The sequence below is a fragment of the Manihot esculenta genome, chromosome 10, assembly GCF_001659605.2.
Source record: "Manihot esculenta cultivar AM560-2 chromosome 10, M.esculenta_v8, whole genome shotgun sequence".
Lineage (NCBI taxonomy): Eukaryota > Viridiplantae > Streptophyta > Magnoliopsida > Malpighiales > Euphorbiaceae > Manihot > Manihot esculenta.
Window position 1 is genome coordinate 30883221 of NC_035170.2, and position 18375 is coordinate 30901595.

General features: G+C 31.5%; 2 protein-coding genes and 1 long non-coding RNA gene across 4 annotated transcripts; 1 reads left to right on the forward strand and 2 right to left on the reverse strand.

The window, feature by feature from the left end:
- The first annotated feature begins 101 nt into the window (after nucleotides 1–101).
- On the forward strand, nucleotides 102–6261 carry LOC110624878 (carotenoid 9,10(9',10')-cleavage dioxygenase 1). Its single transcript, XM_021770298.2, has 14 exons — nucleotides 102–391; nucleotides 595–665; nucleotides 820–834; nucleotides 1562–1673; nucleotides 2266–2365; nucleotides 2750–2812; nucleotides 2924–3034; nucleotides 3119–3303; nucleotides 3880–4018; nucleotides 4777–4894; nucleotides 4973–5074; nucleotides 5156–5407; nucleotides 5827–5938; nucleotides 6056–6261. The coding sequence occupies exons 1-14, from the start codon at nucleotides 143–145 to the stop codon at nucleotides 6083–6085; spliced, it is 1659 nt and encodes a 552-aa protein (XP_021625990.1). The 5' UTR covers nucleotides 102–142; the 3' UTR covers nucleotides 6086–6261.
- A 1418-nt stretch (nucleotides 6262–7679) lies between these two features.
- LOC110624534 lies at nucleotides 7680–8983 on the reverse strand. The gene is made up of 2 exons (XR_002489434.2): nucleotides 8864–8983; nucleotides 7680–7948 (listed from the first exon to the last, which is right to left on the reverse strand). It is a non-coding gene; the product is annotated as an uncharacterized LOC110624534 (long non-coding RNA).
- Nucleotides 8984–10558: 1575 nt separating this feature from the next.
- Nucleotides 10559–17190, reverse strand: LOC110625059 (nuclear transcription factor Y subunit A-1). Of its 2 annotated transcripts, none has more exons than XM_021770564.2 (7): nucleotides 17044–17190; nucleotides 15991–16333; nucleotides 14076–14188; nucleotides 13863–13931; nucleotides 13270–13428; nucleotides 11024–11477; nucleotides 10559–10936 (listed from the first exon to the last, which is right to left on the reverse strand). In XM_021770564.2, exons 2-6 carry the CDS (start codon nucleotides 16253–16255, stop codon nucleotides 11064–11066), a joined length of 1020 nt encoding a protein of 339 aa, XP_021626256.1. In that variant the 5' UTR covers nucleotides 16256–16333; nucleotides 17044–17190; the 3' UTR covers nucleotides 10559–10936; nucleotides 11024–11063. The 2 variants fall into 2 exon arrangements, with proteins under 2 accessions (XP_021626256.1, XP_021626254.1); XM_021770562.2 differs by having other exon boundaries at nucleotides 14076–14193; nucleotides 15969–16333.
- Between the last annotated feature and the right edge of the window lie 1185 nt (nucleotides 17191–18375).

Genomic DNA, 18375 nt, shown 5'->3' on the forward strand with positions numbered 1-18375 from the left:
TCCAATTAATAATTTAAAAATAAAATCCAACCACGTGGCAGTTCCACTACCAGCACAAAGACGAGAGATACCCTCCATCGTTACTATATTTTTTCCACTGATTCGTTTCCACTAGAGCCAGAGGAAGAAAAATCCAAATAAAATGGCGGAGGAGAAATCGGAGGTAGAGAAGAAGCAAGGAAACAGTGGCGGAGCCGGAGTTCCGATCGTGGAGGTGAAACCGAAGCCGAGAAAAGGACTCGCTTCAAAGTTTGTTGACTTGCTGGAAAAACTGATTGTGAAATTAATGTTTGATGCCTCTAAGCCCCTTCATTATCTCTCTGGTAACTTTGCTCCGGTTACCGATGAAACTCCTCCAGTCAGAGACCTTTCTGTCAAAGGTCACCTTCCTGTGAGTATATATATATATATATATATTATTAACTAAGTGTTTAATTACATTCTCTAATATAATTTTATTTCTATTCAGTTCAGTACAGAAGTTTGAGCTTACTAGGTTGATTTTTTTTTTCTTAAAGATTCTAATTTGGTGTTGCTGTGAAATTTGATATTCCCATAGTCTTTTTCTTTTCATAATTTTTTAAATTCTTGAAGGATTGCTTGAATGGCGAGTTTGTGAGGGTAGGTCCTAATCCGAAGTTTGCACCTGTGGCTGGATACCACTGGTACGTCCTATTTAGTTATTTCTGTTCTTTTTTGTTTTTATTTTCTGGTTATGGATTGGGAGTTAAGTTTTTTTGTTAATGGAAATGAAATGGGACCGCGTTCGGGTAGATGTAATATGTGCTAATTTTTTTTCTTTTATTGTCGTTTTTGCAGGTTTGATGGAGATGGGTATGTGAACTTTGCTTCTTTGATCATAATAGATTAATAGAATTCGTTGCATTGATCTTTTGGAAAATTTTGTAAAGGGAATATGAATATTCTACTTCTGTTTTCCTTTTGTTCTCCTGCAGTAATTCTCCCAGTGTCTATTATATTATAGGCTAGTTTTTGTGGAGTTGGCGTCTTATGTTCCTTAACCAAATGCAGAATCAGTCATCTGCTTGATTCCACTACACTTAACAGCAGTGGCGGGCGGATTCAGGAATTTTTTTTTTCTTTTTCTGGGTGGAATCGTGGAAAGAACTTATTCTGGAGGCAAAAGACTTTTTATATAAAAAGAGGGTCAATTTATATCCTATTTGCAGAATTAAATCTGAGTCGCCCCTTCAGACGAAAATAGGCATACATAAAGAGTGATTGAAAAAAAAAAAAAAAAAAAGAGGGGTTCAATTGGTCCAATTTGTCATAGTACATCCTCTGCTGCAACACAGTAAATTTGTGTGCCAGGACCATGGCTATAAACTATTATGTAGTGTTCCAGCAAATTATATGATTCTTGATTCTTGATATGCGATTCTTCATAAATCTATGGTCTCTAATATAAGTGGTATCATACACTTTTGAAGGATGGGTGGATGATTTATTTTATGAGGACCATCCTTGTTGAAATGTTATTATGGCTCTCTTCTTCCCCTTTTTTTTTTCAGTTAAGCTTTTTTTGTCACCAAATTTGCAGTATGATTCATGGTATGCGGATCAAAAATGGAAAGGCAACTTATGTCCGTCGCTATGTGAGGACATCGCGAATTCAACAAGAAGAGTTTTTCCGAGGTTCCAAATTTATGAAGGTATGGTACTGATTACTGACCACCTTAAAATCAATTCATGTTATTTGAAATATGAATAAGGATTTCAAATAAGGAAAAGCACATTATGGCTTATCACTTTTGCACCTAAAGCTTCTACACTTTTATGTGAAGGCTTTATTCTTCAAATGAAAGAATATTAAGTACTTGACCTTGGAGTTCTACCGTTTAACAGATATCTATCTATATATATATATTTTATAACTTATATTTGCTTAGTTGAAAGCTTCTTTTGGTTGAAAGGATATATTCTGGACTCATATTTGCCTAGGATTATATGGATATTTTTCTTTTGGAAGACTTCTGTTTGTACTTCATAGGACTACAATGAGTTACATCTTAGTGCCTGTACATTTGAAATTACAGTCATACAGTATATATCCTAATTCACAGCAACTTTAGAAGTTTACTCTCTGAAGAGCATTGTTGGTTTCAAATTTCAGTATCCTTTATCATACCTCTTATGCTTTGTCTCGCCAGTCAAAGAATGGCTCAACTTCATGCTTCATATATATATATATATATATGTATATATTGAATAACTTTCTTTCCATATTTTAATCTCCATTTGCAGGTAGGAGATCTTAAGGGGCTGTTTGGACTATTCATGGTTAACATGCAGATACTGAGAGCAAAATTGAAAGTATTGGACATGTCATATGGGAATGGGACAGGTGAGTTTCTCGATGATGCTACTTATTTAATATGATAATTTTGTTTGATTGTGCACATCTGCCATTTTCTTTCCATTGCAGTTCTAAACACATTATTGCACAGGGTGAGTAATGAATGTCCTTTTCTCATCCACTCTGCTAAATATGTAAGAAGATACTCTTTGTGTAGGCATGTGTCTGATAGGCAGTTAAAACTTTTTGGCTAGTTTAATCTTCAATTCAGAGGAAGCTTCCTTGCAAATCTCTTGAAAGTTTGGAACATTTTGTGTCATTTTTTTTCTCCTGGGGAACTAATATGAACTGGAAATTCTACCTATGTGTGTCTTTTGGGTGATCTTGATGTTGATCCTAGTAGAAACTAATTTGTCTGTAACCCTCTTCCAGCTAATACGGCTCTCATTTATCACCATGGAAAACTTTTAGCACTGCAAGAGGCTGATAAACCCTGTAAGCTTAGCTTCTCTCTCTGTTTTCACTTTCAATAAAGATCAAAGAATTTCTTGAAAACCAGATTATTTGGCGCTTATTTCTTTCTTTTATTGCCATTATATCCTGCAGATGTGGTTAAAGTTTTGGAGGATGGGGATCTACAAACTGTTGGCATGTTAGATTATGACAAGAGACTCAAGCATTCCTTCACTGCTCATCCAAAGGTTGATCCAAATACTGGTAATATCCTCCTCATGAAGGAAGCTTAGATCAATTAGTTTTATAAAGTCAAATATCTTTAATATATGATTTCCTTGGATGCAGGAGAAATGTTTACATTTGGCTATGCACATGAACCCCCGTACATAACTTACAGAGTTATTTCAAAGGATGGCGTCATGCATGACCCAGTACCAATAACCATATCAGACCCCATCATGATGCATGACTTTGCAATTACTGAGAATTATGCAATTTTTTTGGATCTTCCTTTGTACTTCAGGCCAAAGGTGTGTTTCTTGTGTTCTTGCAGTTTCTGGGTATGGCATGGAACACTAAGAGCATATTATGATTCTTGAATTTTGTGCATATAATGAAAATGCATCCTGAAAGGAAAGAACTACTTGATTATAATAGGACAGTTGTTCATTATTGTTATGATATGATCAATCAAGCCTTTTTTGAGTGGAGGGAAAAATTAAAAGTTATTTCCTTTTACTCTATCTGTTGTAATTGAAAAAAAACTGATGTTACCACTTGTAGTCTCTGCCAAAAAGATGCTTCCCTTAAACGTTAAATCTGTTTCATTTTTTGAATAAAGAAATGCATAGTGAGAAAACTATGGTTTTTTACCCACATGGTCGTTTACCCACAAATTTTGCTTCTAAATCATGCATTTGCAAGAAAATCAATTTCCTTTGCTTTCCATCATTTTCATCCTCTTACAGAGCTTGTCAAAAATAGTAGTGCCTCATATGAGTTGAATCAAAACCAAAGTAGATGAAGTGGAGCCTCAAACCAACGCTGGATTCTTCTGGATTTATTTTTCAGCAATTTTTTTTTTAATGTTTGCAACAATTTATCAGGAGATGGTGAAAGACAAGAAGCTGATATTCACATTTGATGCTACAAAAAAAGCTCGTTTTGGTGTCCTTCCTCGTTATGCAAAGGATGATCATCAAATCAGATGGTTTGAGCTTCCAAATTGCTTCATATTCCACAATGGTGAGGCCACTTACTTTCCAATGACCATTTAACATATCATTACTTTAAGTTGATGTGATTACCTATATTTTTAAATTTCGATATATGCATGCTTAGACGGCATGTATTGTAATTTTAGGTTTTCATGCTTAATCCTGCTTTTTGTATCGGCAAGACAGCTTGTATCTAGCCTCATAATCCTGTGTACATTAGTTGATGAACAAGATGGCTTTCTTTCTATGGTGGAGATCATTCCTAAGAGATAGACTCCTATGCTAAGTGAAGTGACAATATTCACGTTGAACCCTCAAACATGTTCGAGGATCTCGAAATGGTTCCACTCTTTCTTAGAAATAGGCAACTCTCTGAAAACGCTGACCTACCCACCTCTTTGGGCCCTTTATATAATTTCAATCAGTGACTCCATATAACTTTTTTCTATGAAAATTCATGAATACAAAATAGTATGTTAATGTGAAAAATGTAATATAAATAATTAGATTTAGGCTTGTCTTCATTTTGGATTCACCAGAAAGGTAGAAAATTATTTGGTTTGGTTGGGAGAGTATGCTGGCTTGTCCTTGGAGCCGTTTGGAGTACACAAAGTTGACGTTTCCTTTGGTGTGGTACATAATCCATTGCCGCCTGGAAATTGCCTATGGCTTTTACACTGTATTAGATGTTCTATTGGGGAATATCAATATATAACAACTTCTATTGGCTAATGTCTAAGACAATCCAGAACTGTCAATTCTGACTTATTACCTACTTTCTACTAGCCAATGCTTGGGAGGAGGAGGATGAAGTTGTTTTGATCACTTGCCGCCTAGAGAATCCAGATCTAGACATGGTCAGTGGGAATGTCAAAGAAAAACTTGAGAATTTTGCAAATGAACTGTAAGAGAATTATCACCCGTTCCCGTCAATTTTGTAATAGCTCTCTATGTGTTTTCTCATTGGTGTTATTCTAAATAGGTATGAGATGAGGTTCAACATGAAAACTGGTGTGGCTTCTCAAAAGAGACTATCAGCACCTGCTGTTGATTTTCCCAGGGTGAATGAGAGCTACACTGGCAGGTAGCCTTCACTCTTAACATAGATCATATTAAATTGTCTTTTTCCAAACATTTTTATTTTATGATTATCCTCTGAATTTAGGAAGCAAAGGTACGTCTATGGAACCATTCTGGATAGCATTGCCAAGGTAACTGGGATCATCAAATTTGATCTACATGCTGAACCCCAGCAGGGGAAAACAAAGCTTGAAGTTGGAGGAAATATTAAAGGCATCTTTGATCTGGGACCTGGTAGATTTGGTTCAGAAGCTGTATTTGTTCCCCGGGAGCCTGGCACCAGTTCTGAGGAAGATGATGGCTACTTGATATTCTTTACGCATGATGAAAACACTGGGTAACCTTCTCCTTCAATAATCATCTTCCTTCCACCGTCTACGAACATCAACCCCTTTGTTTGGCAGGATTCATTTCACAAACAAGAATTCAACTCTCTTAAAAATTTTCAAATTAAAAATAATTAAATTCCTTTATTCCAAACAACGGAATTGTTAGAAAAGAAATTAATTAAATTGAAATTTTATAAGATTCTTGATACCAAATGAAGGAAATAAGATTTTTTTCCCCAAGGATTCATTTAAATTTGATGTATATCCACTGATGGAGCATCAGGCTTTGAAACTCTTTTGTACAACCCCTCCCTCACACAAAGGACTAATAGGAGGATCAGGGTGGTTTATATAGACTTGTTTTTGCTTCTATCAAGTAGTCAAGGGGGATATTCTCTGATGTTCTTTTTTTTTGGTTAATATGCAGAAAATCATCAGTGAATGTGATTGATGCAAAAACAATGTCAAGCGACCCTGTTGCAGTCGTTGAATTACCCCACAGGGTGCCATACGGCTTCCACGCCTTCTTTGTGACAGAGGTGAATATCCACATCTGGTTCCCTTTTTATATTTTCATTATGAACAACACTTGTCTACTTTTTGTTTCCCTGAAATTCAATGGTTCTGCTTAACTAAAACCCTGGAATGCTGAGCAGGAACAACTTCAAGCACAGTCAACGCTGTAATTGTTCAAAAGCCAGAGAACATGCAACTTCTAAGGCATCACAAATAGCAGGACGTCTGTCAAATAGATAATCCAGGAGGCAACTTCAGGTTCCTGATAAGAGTTACTTCATCGATTGTACTTAAGTACGCTGAAAGGTTCAGATATATAAAAACTTTGGTATAATTTCTCCATCAATTAACACATGCTTACTTTAGTGCTCTTACTGTAGTATCTTTCATAAAAAATATTTTCTTGAAAAATATTATTCACAATTAATATAGAATATATTTTTAATCAAAAGAAAAATTAAGTTATTTTTAAGAAAATTAAAAAAATTAATTTTTTCTTATTATATTAATATCATTATATAAAAGTTTATTAATTTTTTATTTTTAAATTAAAAAATAATAATAAAAAATAAATTATCTTATTAAAAAAATATTTTCCAAATAGAACTTAATCACTATTCAATGCCCTAGCTAAATGGGGAAAAAAATCAATCTTACATTCCCACGTTTTTCACGTCGTTTTTAAAAGTTCAATTCTATCAACGTTGGTGATATGAACTATGAAGTAACATTGGAATCAGCTATTCGTGGCACACTATTAACCTTCTGTACTTTTTTCTAAACCACTTAAACTCATGTGACAAGTTGTAATATAATATAATATAATATTTTTTTTAATAATAAAATAATATTTTAATTAAAAAAATATAAATATATTAAATGTTTTGTAAAATTACAAAAGTAAATTTTATTATATAAAAAATATTTTTATTATTAAAATAATATTTTACTATTAAAAATATTATTATATTAGATAATCTTTTAGTAAAAATATATAAACCTAATTAAAAAAATGAATTAAATTTTTTAATCATTAAGCTTAATTGAACTTATATCTTAACTTATTTTGTAGCTTATAAAAATTGAACTACATCGAATTCATTTGAGAATGATTTTAATTGTTTTGAACAATTAATAAATGAGATATAATTTTATTTTTTAATCTAATTTAAAAAAATAATTAAATTGGCTGCATTTTTCTTTAATAAAATACCTTGATTGGTTGGATATCATATCAGCTACGACATAAATTCATTTATTTCAAAATGATTATTTAATTAAAAAATTTAAACATCGTTAGTTAATAACTTTAAAATTGACAAGTAAATTTACAAAATGATACCCACATGGTATAAAAAGATGCATCTCAAAAACTGCATAAATGGATACAACATAAAGTTAATACCCTGCTGCTTATAAACAAATGAAAAAATTGTTATTTAATTTTTATAATATAATAAATTCACTAGTTAATATTTTTATTTTAAATAATATATTAAAATATTTTTAATATTTTATAAAATTTATTAATTATTTCATTAATTTTATCAATTAAAAACTTTACTGTTTAATTTCTATAATTTTAAAAAAATTATTAATTAATTTCTCATTTTAAATCTACCTATTAATTCCTCCTTAAAAGTATTTAAAATTTTTTTTATAATATTTAATAATTATAATTATAATTAGTAGAATAATTAATTAATAATTTTTTAAAAAAATTAAAAATATCTTAATATATTTTTTAAAATAGAGAAATCAAACTAGTGAAATAATTAAACAAATTGATTAAATCCAAGTTAAAATTAAGAATGATACATATCAAAGCTTATAAACGAGAACAAAGCAAATAATCAAAGAATCTGCACAATACAAGTCCATCTTCACTTCAAAATTTCCATCTAGCTCTTACAACTCAAGATCAGCTGGAGTTATCTATGTGAATCATTTTCATTCAATTGCCTTGTTGCCATGTATTCTTGAGATGTACAGAGATCAAATCCTTTCTTGCAACTCCAAGAAACTGCAACTGTCTTCTCCAAAGTCAAAAAAACATTATATAGCTAGAAACAAGTTTGCAGAACAGTTCACCATAATCCTTCAATTCCATGGGAGCCAAATCTCATAAGCATTGCATTTCATAATTGGATAAAACCATATCATATCTCATTTTATAACACAAGGAAGCATGGACACCTATCATAATCACTTTGCATAAATAGATGAAATTTCAAAGGAATCAACATCCATAAACACAAAATTCTAAAGAAACAAGGTTAAGCTCATCTGATACAGCTGAGAAAAAAAAATGATTTGGGAGTGAAGGGTTTAAAGCCCAAGCAACAACATCAGCTAAAGCTTTGATATCTACATACAACCAAAACAAAGCTTCATAGATACCATAGCATTGCTCAAACTGGGTGATTCTTGGCAAGACTGCAAAAGCTGAAAGAAAAAAAAATCTGAATTTAAATGATCCAGTCAAGGCACACTTATACCCTATACCTAAATCCCAATTCTTCTTGCTCAAAAATTACAAATCAAAGCTTTTTTTCCTAGGGAAAAAACCCATAATTTTCTGGAAGGAAAAAGAATAACCCAGTACGTGAATACACAGATAAAGCCAAAAAAAGAAACGGAAAATAATAAAATGAAAATAATTCCTTTGAAATGAGGAAGAAGAAAAAAGATATCCCTCGGCATTTCGCCCAAATTCCACCTAGTACATGAAACCAAGAAATAGTTCCTCAACCTCTTTGCATACATTTAATGTCTGCACAAAGGGAGCATCCACTTTTTTTTTTCTTGACGAAGAAAAATTATTCATGTACATTTTCAGATTACTAAATTTCTCGTCACCGGGATATCATAAATGTATCTATATAAAGTAGAAGAAAAACTAAGCAAAGAAACAAAAGAAAGCAGATAAAGAAGGGAGAGAGCGAGACCCGTTAACAAAATTTGGTATTTAGCGGTTCATCGGCGGCGTAGTGGTTTGAGAAGAGTAGGGTTTAGAGAAGCAGAGGTGGTAACTGGTAAGTATTAAGGCAAGGGAGAGTTTTAATCAAATGCTCTCCTTTTCATAGTATACCATGTGGATTTCTTTCTCTTTTTTTTTTATTTTTTGCGATAAATAATCTAATCGCAAAACTACGTCGCTTTGGTGGAATTAGGAATTCCCTGTTTGGTTTCTATATTATACCTAACTTATTAATTAGTATTTTTTAAAAAATAAAAAAATGTATTAAAATATCATTTGAATTTTAAAAATTTTAATAATTAATTTTTGCATACTAGCGGTTAAAAATATAAAAAATCAAATCATAAATATCTTAAATACAGAAAAACTAATTCTACTAATAATTTTTTTTTAACTCCAGAAACTAAATACTCTTCATTTCCACAGAGATTTAACTCCTGACTTATCTTCTCTGTAACAAAGGACTGTAACGGACTTTAAAAAAGGCGGAGTAAATTTACTTTTACTAACCTCTGATTATTTTAAAAAATAAAAAGCTAATTTTTTATTGATTTAATTAAATAAAAAATTAATAAATTTAAATTTAATAAACTAATATTATATTTTATTAAAATTATTAAAAAAATTTAAACATAATTCATATTTATATTTAACAATTTAAATTTTATATGATAAAATTAAATTTTTTTTAATTTATTATTATTATAAATTAATTAATTTAATTAAATTTATATAAATTAAATAACTTCTAAAATTTTATTTAAATAATAAAATAATTTTTAAATATATATTTTTATTACAACAATATCATTTTTTATTAATCTCATTATTTACTAAAAATAAAAAATACATATTAACAAAAATTTAAAATATAAAAAATATAACTTCACAATTTAAAACATATAATATTTTATTTTATTTAAAATATTATTACTAAAAATAAAATTTTTAAATATAAAAAATACATATTAAGTATAAATAATAAAATATTTTAATATATTTATAATAAATATTTATTTAATATAATATATTTAATATTATATAAAATAAATATATTTAATTTTAATATAAAATTTAAAATAAAAAATTGTATATTTTATTAATAATATAAAATTATAAAAATTTATCATTAATTTTTTGAAATTTAATTGAATCTCATAATAAATTTAAAAAATTAATTACAAATTCAAAATTTATATTAAATGTTGAATATAAAGTAAATTACTTATAAATATTTTTTTAAAAAAATCTAATATCCCTTTTTATTATAATTAAATCCAATACCCCCTTTTATTATAATTAATTTAACATTTGACAAGGTTGTGTGTATTCCATTTAAACACTGCGTTGGTCCAACATTTGTCCCTGTAAATGCTGTCCGCCACCGACAACACACCCGTACGTGGAGATGAAACCATTCTTAACCACATGAAACAACCCTTTCCCTTTTTTTATCATAGAAATACTAAATCTCAAAATAAATTGACAAAAAGACTCCAACTTAAATCAAAATTTTCAAAAATCCGTGGATCCCATCTAATTACATACATGTAAAACCCTAGACAAACGATAGATTTAGAAAAGCCACCTTACCTGGTTTGAATTTAGTTGTAGAATCTCTCATTCATTAATCCCAGCTCTTGTTGGAGATCTCACAACAATAAGCAAAACACAGTAAACAAACACCAACTAACAACAATGTTAAAATGTACATTCAGCAGGCAGCTGTAGTAACCCTTTTCCTGTCACAAACAGAAGAAGTCTTCACACTTGCATGTAGCTCAAAAGTAAACTTATCTGTAATTACTACACGTTCAAACTATTCCTAATGCATACCTACACAACTGAAGTTTTCAGTATTTTTACACAAGCGGCGAGTGGAAGTGAAATGGAACTCCATGAAGATCTTCGTCTTCCTTTACCTTTGAGAATGCGCCATGTTACAAAGTATCCAAAGCCAAGAATGAATTGCCTGAGGAAATCACTACATAGAATAGGATGCCAACCCCAAGTTGAGTATGCAAGATGCCTCCAGCTTTGCCTGGAGAAGAAAAACTTCCTCCCATGAGATATAGTAGCCAGAAAGTGAAAAATGGAACAGAAAGTTCGACGAAGTTAGCAATCGAACCGGTGCAAGAGTTGGGGGGCCCATCACTTTAGATGGAAACCTAATTGATGGGGAGGGCTCCATTTGTGACCCCATTCCTATGTGTGCTTTCCCTGTGCTGACCCAAGAAACCTCCAGTTAACATATCACCTGATGATGGATGATACATTGATAACAGTCCATGGCTATTGCCATTACCATTGGTGGAAAGGTGTGCTTGCATGTCCTGACCAACGGATCCTTTTCCTTCTAGCTGACCATTAGATGAATTCAAATCTCCACTACTGTGTTTGGACAAAAATTCTGAACCTGAGAAGATGGCAGATTGTCTTGAAGGATTAGCACCTGAATTTACATCTTTATCTGCTGTGGGATTCGTGGAGTTATTTTCACACTTCTTGGTACTAAGAAAACGGCCTCCACAACCTCTTGCTCTTCTCATAGCATGTTGGTGTCGAGACTCATGAAGGTATGGCTGTAGCAAATAACAACATTCATATCACTTGACTGGACATTCTTCTGGGTCCAGAGAGCTTTAACACAACCTCATATTCAACATAGCAAATAAAAAAAAAAAAAAAAAAGAGATTCCAGACCACAATGATGTACAACCAAACACCAGGGTTCTTTTGCATCTATTAAAATACTTCATGGACTTGGTTCACATCATTCTCAGTTTCATCTATAAAATACAACCAGAACATGTTTTAGTTCACCCCTCTTTGTACCATTTTTTTTTTCTCAAGCAAACTGAAAATACATATTGTTGGTTCTCTTACTTCACAACCCCAACCTAGTCCTAAATTAGTGGTGGTGCTAATCACATAATGAACAATGCAGGACTTAATACATGGAACTTGTACACATGTATACATATGAAGCAGCTTTGAATTCTACCAATACAATTATTTCACCAACAAATGAACCAGCCTGGGACCTTCCCCTATGTAATTATACTCATTTTATAATATTTGAAAATAGACAATGCCATCTGTAACACTTCATAAAGTTTAATCATCTCATGTGAGTTGTCCTTTTTGGAACTCTCATCAACATGCAGGCAGTGAACACTTTCTAAGGTATATATTATACAAGGCATACTATGAATGAACACTTTCTAAGGTATATATTAGACAAGGCATACTATGAAATGTGAATCTCCTTTTAACTTCTATTATTCGCCCATAAAATATCTAAACTTTAATTTTCTAACACCAGCCAACGCTAAGTTATTTCTTTGAAGCACTAACAACAAGAAGTTTGATCCATAGAATCACAATGTTAGCAAACCACCACTTCAACAGATTCTTCATCATTGATGAAATAGTGGGCAGTTATTCAGCAGTGGGTAGTGGCATAGATCATGCATTTATGCAGTCATGGGTAGTGACAAAGATCATGGGTCTTATGATATTGTCACTATATTCTGGGTCTTATGATATTGTCACTATATTCTGTTTAGTTATTTAGTTTTTTCCATGTTTTATTTAGTTATTTCCAAATTCAGATTTGTAAGAGGTTAGCCTCCACTGTGCTATTTTAAGTTCCTATTTTTTAGGAGGTAGTTAAAACTCCAATTTGTATTTAAGTTGACAGCAGATTAATAAACATTAGCTAAAAAAATCTTCAAAAAGTCTTCGAGTACTTTAAACTCGACAGATTCCAAGTTTTCTCTGATGAGCTTGACAGCTTTTCCAAATAGGGTTGCAAAAAGAAAAGTTCATCCTTGCTCTCTCCTATCTTGCCAAAAGACTCATTACACAAACCCATAACTAGATCCTACACACGGAATCCTAACACACAACCACCAAATTTCATATTTTCACAAGGTTTTTCAACTTCTTACATTGTGTCCATTAACAACAGTTAAGCAAATTAAGTAATTAACAAGAATTCTAAACAAATTCGTTCTAAGAAAATTCGTTCTAAGAAAGACACATAAAGCCCGCAGCATCAAGACCCAGTATAAGTTAGCTACAGTGAAGTATTTTGGCCAGAGAAATGATGACACAGAAAGTAACTAAAATTGGAAGAAAATTCATGAGCAACTAATTAACCTATGTTCATTTTGCTTAGAGGGGGGGAAGAGGGGGGGAGAGAGAGAGAGACAGAGAGAAGGAGAGCTGCTTCAAATTAACAATACAAGTCAATATCACTTTCTTTCACAACAACAGATCTCTATCTAAAATCTAAACCTAGATTCCCAGTGAAAACATAAATCTTTCTGAAGAATAAAAAAGAATATAAACATTGATGATCAATCCTACCTTTCTGACTTTTATGGCTTTCTTTTCAAGCTCAGCCTTAGCACGTGCCTGTCTTCGTCTCAAAATACCATGAAACTGCTTTGCGTTTACATAAACAGGTTCTTCTTCCATTTCAAGGGGCAAAGGCATTCTAGCATGATGCAAGAATTGAGGAGGTACCTAGCATCATGTCAAGAAATATCAAAACTTTCACATGCTCGACATAAATAATATTCAAGAAAGCTTTACTTTAATTGAATGAAGTGTTCAAAAGCATTGGTTCAACTGCAGATCAGCCTTCCATGTAACTATTTTGAAGTATACCGTCCTTTTGATAATTCAGTTCCCATTTTTAAGAACTAGCAAAATCCATAAAAAATTATCAACTGAGTGAGACATCATTTCAAAAGAAAAAGGTGAGTCTCAGCAAGCAAATAAAAAGACAACAATGCCTTGAGACAAGGTTGGAAGTAAACTAGGTTTCAAATGTAAAGCATCTCAAAGTTGAGGTCCAGGACAACTGGGATTCAGATGTAAAGCATCACAAAATTGAGATGTTGTACAACTGTCTTCTCTATTCCAAATTTATTAACACAGATCATCTACTAACATACCATAGGTTGTGGCGCATAAGTAATCATCCCACCATATTGTTGATCTGAATATGGATATGATGTCAAAACCTGAAAAATGTTTAAAACTCAGAAATTGTGCACAGTTGGAAAACAAGTCAAACTCTTAAAAAGTGTATGATGGTGGCAATTTACAATTGTATGTGCATGTAGATCTGCAGGCACGTGTACATTAGGCAGGGAGAGAGATCTTACAATTGAGTGACCGACAAGTTCCATTTGAGAATTTGGATCAACATGTCCACCCATAGCAACAGGTGCTGCCATTGGTACCTGTTTGAGATGGTGTTCTTGTCCATTGCTTCCATCTGGTCTAGAAAAGAAACATTTGCATTATTATCGTAATACAAGTTTATATCTGTGCGTCATCTGATAAAAGTCCTAATGCGGCCACACATCATATTAAACCCCAATAAAATGTCGTCTAAAATGAGAAAAAATTGTATTGTATTTCTTTTAAAGATGCTCAGTAAACATCCATATGCAAATTCAAAATGGAAATGATTTCTTGCGCAAATCAGCTCATGTTACCAATTCAGTCCCTAACAAATTAAGTGTAGGAAACTCCACTCCTTTCAAAGATAATATTCTAAGGCAGAAAATTTTCTTGCTTTCTTTTGTTGCCTGCATCAGATGAGGGAATTTCATAAATGTACTTTCCTATGGTGATGGAAGAGGAAAGAGAGTCCAGCAGCAATTGTTGAGATCAGAACATTAGTGGGATCATAGAACTTTTTCTTTTTCTTCTTTCATGTATTTCATAGAGGAAAAGAAATGCTATATGAAAGAAATATTTTATGATAGTCATCTCTTTATAGGATAAAAAATGAAATGGCCTTCTGGATTTCATTCTATAGTTTATCTTTGCACTATCAAACTAGAAAGTCTTGGTAATTTTTATGTTTTTGCATGAAACCTAAAATTAGATTATTAACAAATTCTTTCCTAACCAACTTAAAAAGACTAGGATATTATTTTCTACATAAATCTCAGGTGAACTCCAAATACTTGGAATATTATACGAAACGGTCTCAAACAAAAACAAATATCAGGAAGCACAGATTATATTGTAGCAATCTGGATGTTGAACGACTCTCGCATGCTCTGAAGCATGGTCACTGCTAGTTTCCTGAACTCCTGAAAATATCAGAGAAAGGAGTAGCATGGGAAACAGTGAAAGTTCTTTGTCAGACAATCTGATAATGTCAACCTCAGGACTAACCAGCGTGTCCATAAATTCCATGGGACAAGGTTTGGATATACTCTCAAAATAGAACCACCTATGCAGTTGAAAGTTGAAACTGCATCAATTATGGAAATATTATGATCCCTTTGCTTCCACTAGGCAATCACCCAACCCAAAAGTTGACATTATTCTACAGAACAAATTGTTCCTTTTTGCAATGATTAAACTAAAGAATGAAATAAGCTAAAAGAACAACCATAAGATGAATATTCTAGATGAACCTGCGCACATGTCCAATGCGTATCACTGTGACCATGTTTAGCAAAAACATTACATTGTTTTAGATGTCCAGCACTAAAATCTATAACTATGCATTGGACATTAACACTTCAAAGGGCATTGGATAACCCAAGCATCCTTTGTGATGCCAACTGCAAAGGTACTTTGTCCTTCCTATCGCCATATCATTCAACCCTTTGCTAAAGTATGAAATGGGATATTTCTCTTATTTTTTAAATATTTTCTGATTCCAAAAAAGTAAACGGTAGATAAGCAAATATATTCATATCAGCAGAAAGAAAGAAAAAATATCAAATCATAAGAAAACACCACACATACACACCCTTCCCCTCCAAAAAACGAAAATGAAAAGAGAGAGAGAGAGAGAAAGAGAGAGAAAGAAAGTGAGGAGGAGGAATCTCATAATAGAATATGCCGATAGGATCCTGAAAATGAAAAAAATATTATGTTCATCAATCTCATCAAGAAATTTTTCAAAAAAAAAATAAAATAAAAGGTTAATGCTGGATGATACTTCTATCAAGATAACACAAAGCTACTCTGTCTGATGGTCAACATATACTTTTTTAAGTATAAGAGTGTTTTCAGGTGAAAATTCTCACAATGAATTGGAAGGATAACTACCAGATTGTGATGCTACAGCGATCTGAGTAACTTTATTAGAGTTTGTGCCATTCTCTAAGCCAGATTTAGCTTGTGATTGAATAGCTCCATCTGCAGGAGAACCATTCAGGTGCTCTGCTGAAGATGATCTCGGTGCACTTTCAGCAAACGTAGTAGGACCATTTCCACCTCCCCGCCACCAAGGTTGGGAGTAGATTGCCGATTGCAACACATTCTGTGCACTCTGATCTAACCGACGATCATCATTTTCAGGTTTTCCAGGCATTATTCACTTCCTCCTAAGGAAAAATTATCACAAATGCCCAACCACCCCACTGGAGTAAAACAAGCAAAACAACAGAATCTGAAACAAAGACAAAAGAAGATTTAAGCATTACATTTAAGTTAAGAAAGCTCAATCATGGAAAAAAAGGAAAAACAAAACAATTTCTAATCTAAATATGGCTACTGATAATGATTTTAGAATGTTTTTGGTGCCTCTTAATGTATATATATCATATACAGAACAAAGAATTACACACAGAAAAGAAACAAAAAGCAGAAGCATCAAGATTCACACACATGCATGATCACAAGCATCATTACCATTAATCTTCCAAACGAAACTAAAAAACTCAACTGAAAACCAGACCTTGAGGAGGAGGAGGAGAAAAGAGAAGCTTCAATTTCCATTTCAGTGATAGCTAAACTATTATATTCATAATTTCAAACCAAAGCACTGCTTAACTGAAGCTAAACACAAATAATTTGATCTCAAATAAGCCCAGATATAGCTTCACTCCAAATTCAGCTAGATATCCACATCATCATTAAACTCAAGCTAAACAAACCAAAACCACAAAGGACAACTCTGTCCAACTACCTTTTCTTGACAACCCAAAACTCATACTTCCAAATTTCCTCTTCTTTTCTCACAAAATTTCCACCAACCCAAACAGAAATTTCCCCACAGAAACAGACCCATCATCAAAAATAGAAAATTAGTAACTCCCACAACAAAAATTGGATCAAAACAGAACAAAAGAAAAGAAATTTGAAAAGAGAATTACTTACTGTAAAATTGAAACCCTAGAGCTCTTGGAACTTGGATAATCTATGGGAAAGTCATCGATTTTGGTCCAAAATTTTCTTTAATTTTTCCTTTTTTTTTATATAAATTCTCCTCAGTAACCTCGAGAGCGACACTGTGGCATTTTGATGGGGAAGATAATATATTTATATAAAAGAAAAAGTTGGTGTTTATTGGATTTTTCATAAAAATTAGAAATAATGTTTTCTTAATTAATTAATTAATTATTATTATTTATTGCTTAAGCAAAGGTCGTTTTCTTTGTCTGTTATAAGGGAGAAAATGTTAAAATTGAGGACATGATGTGTGCACTTTTCCTATGACATAAATACCCCTGGTCTAATTCTATTGTATTTTCTCATATTTTTGCAAAAAATATATAAAATTATATTCATTCAGAGAAAAAAATTTACTAATAATTTAAAATTTAAAATATTAAAATTACTTTTTAATAAAATTTAATATATATATATATATTCTTTCCTGCATCACAATAAATATATTTAAGTAAATTTAAAAAGTCTCGACTCTACTTTTTAATTCTCAAATATTTATTTTAAAAATAATAATAATAATAATAAAAAAATTTATATTTTCTTTTTTAATATATCATTAAATCATTAATAAAATATATTAAATAAAAATATATTATAAAATTAATAAATAAATTATCATAAAAAAAAGTTACTTAAAGAAGCAAAATCATCTCCATCTTTGTAGGGTAGAGTATAAATACATTCCTTAAAAATATAAAGTTAATTTTATTTTATATATATAATCATCACATTGAAAATAAAAATTTTGAAAAAATGGGAAAGAAAAGTAGGGGTTATGAAATTTCTTAGAGTGGAAGCTTTATCTATATAAAAAATAAATATATGAATCCATCATCCTCAAGAGGAAAACAACTACTAAAAAGTACACATACTCCCTTTTCTTTTAGACCCCAAAAGGGAAAAGAACAAACAAAATGAGAGAAGTACATTACTAGAGTTACCAAAAACAAATGACACAACAGAAACCCTTTGGATCTAAAATTTAACAAGAATTTAAATTTATTCTAATTTATAATTTTTTTATTTAAAATAAAAAAATTATTTTTTAAATTTATAAATTCTTTATTTTTAAATAAAATAAAATTAATATTACATAATAATCATTTAAAAAAAGTCATATGCTGACACTCGAGTGATGTAATAAATGTCTGATCAAATGATATTTAAATCTATTGAGAGAAAAAAAAGACTCGAACACTTCAGATTTTTACTATTCGTTTTAACATGTTCTTTTAAATATAGAGCGAGACTCCATAAAAC

What these genes read in the sequence shown, in the direction of transcription:
- LOC110624878 (XM_021770298.2), top strand. Translation starts at nt 143, where the DNA reads ATGGCGGAGGAGAAATCGGAGGTAGAGAAGAAGCAAGGAAACAGTGGC. An exon ending in AAAGGTTGATCCAAATACTG is followed by an intron (nt 3,035 to 3,118) that starts GTAATATCCTCC and finishes CCTTGGATGCAG; the next exon opens with GAGAAATGTTTACATTTGGC. An exon ending in ACGCATGATGAAAACACTGG is followed by an intron (nt 5,408 to 5,826) that starts GTAACCTTCTCC and finishes GTTAATATGCAG; the next exon opens with AAAATCATCAGTGAATGTGA.
- LOC110625059 (XM_021770562.2), bottom strand. Translation starts at nt 16,255, where the DNA reads ATGCCTGGAAAACCTGAAAATGATGATCGTCGGTTAGATCAGAGTGCA. An exon ending in AACTTGTCGGTCACTCAATT is followed by an intron (nt 13,932 to 14,075) that starts GTAAGATCTCTC and finishes AACATTTTTCAG; the next exon opens with GTTTTGACATCATATCCATA. An exon ending in CTTATGCGCCACAACCTATG is followed by an intron (nt 13,429 to 13,862) that starts GTATGTTAGTAG and finishes ACATGATGCTAG; the next exon opens with GTACCTCCTCAATTCTTGCA.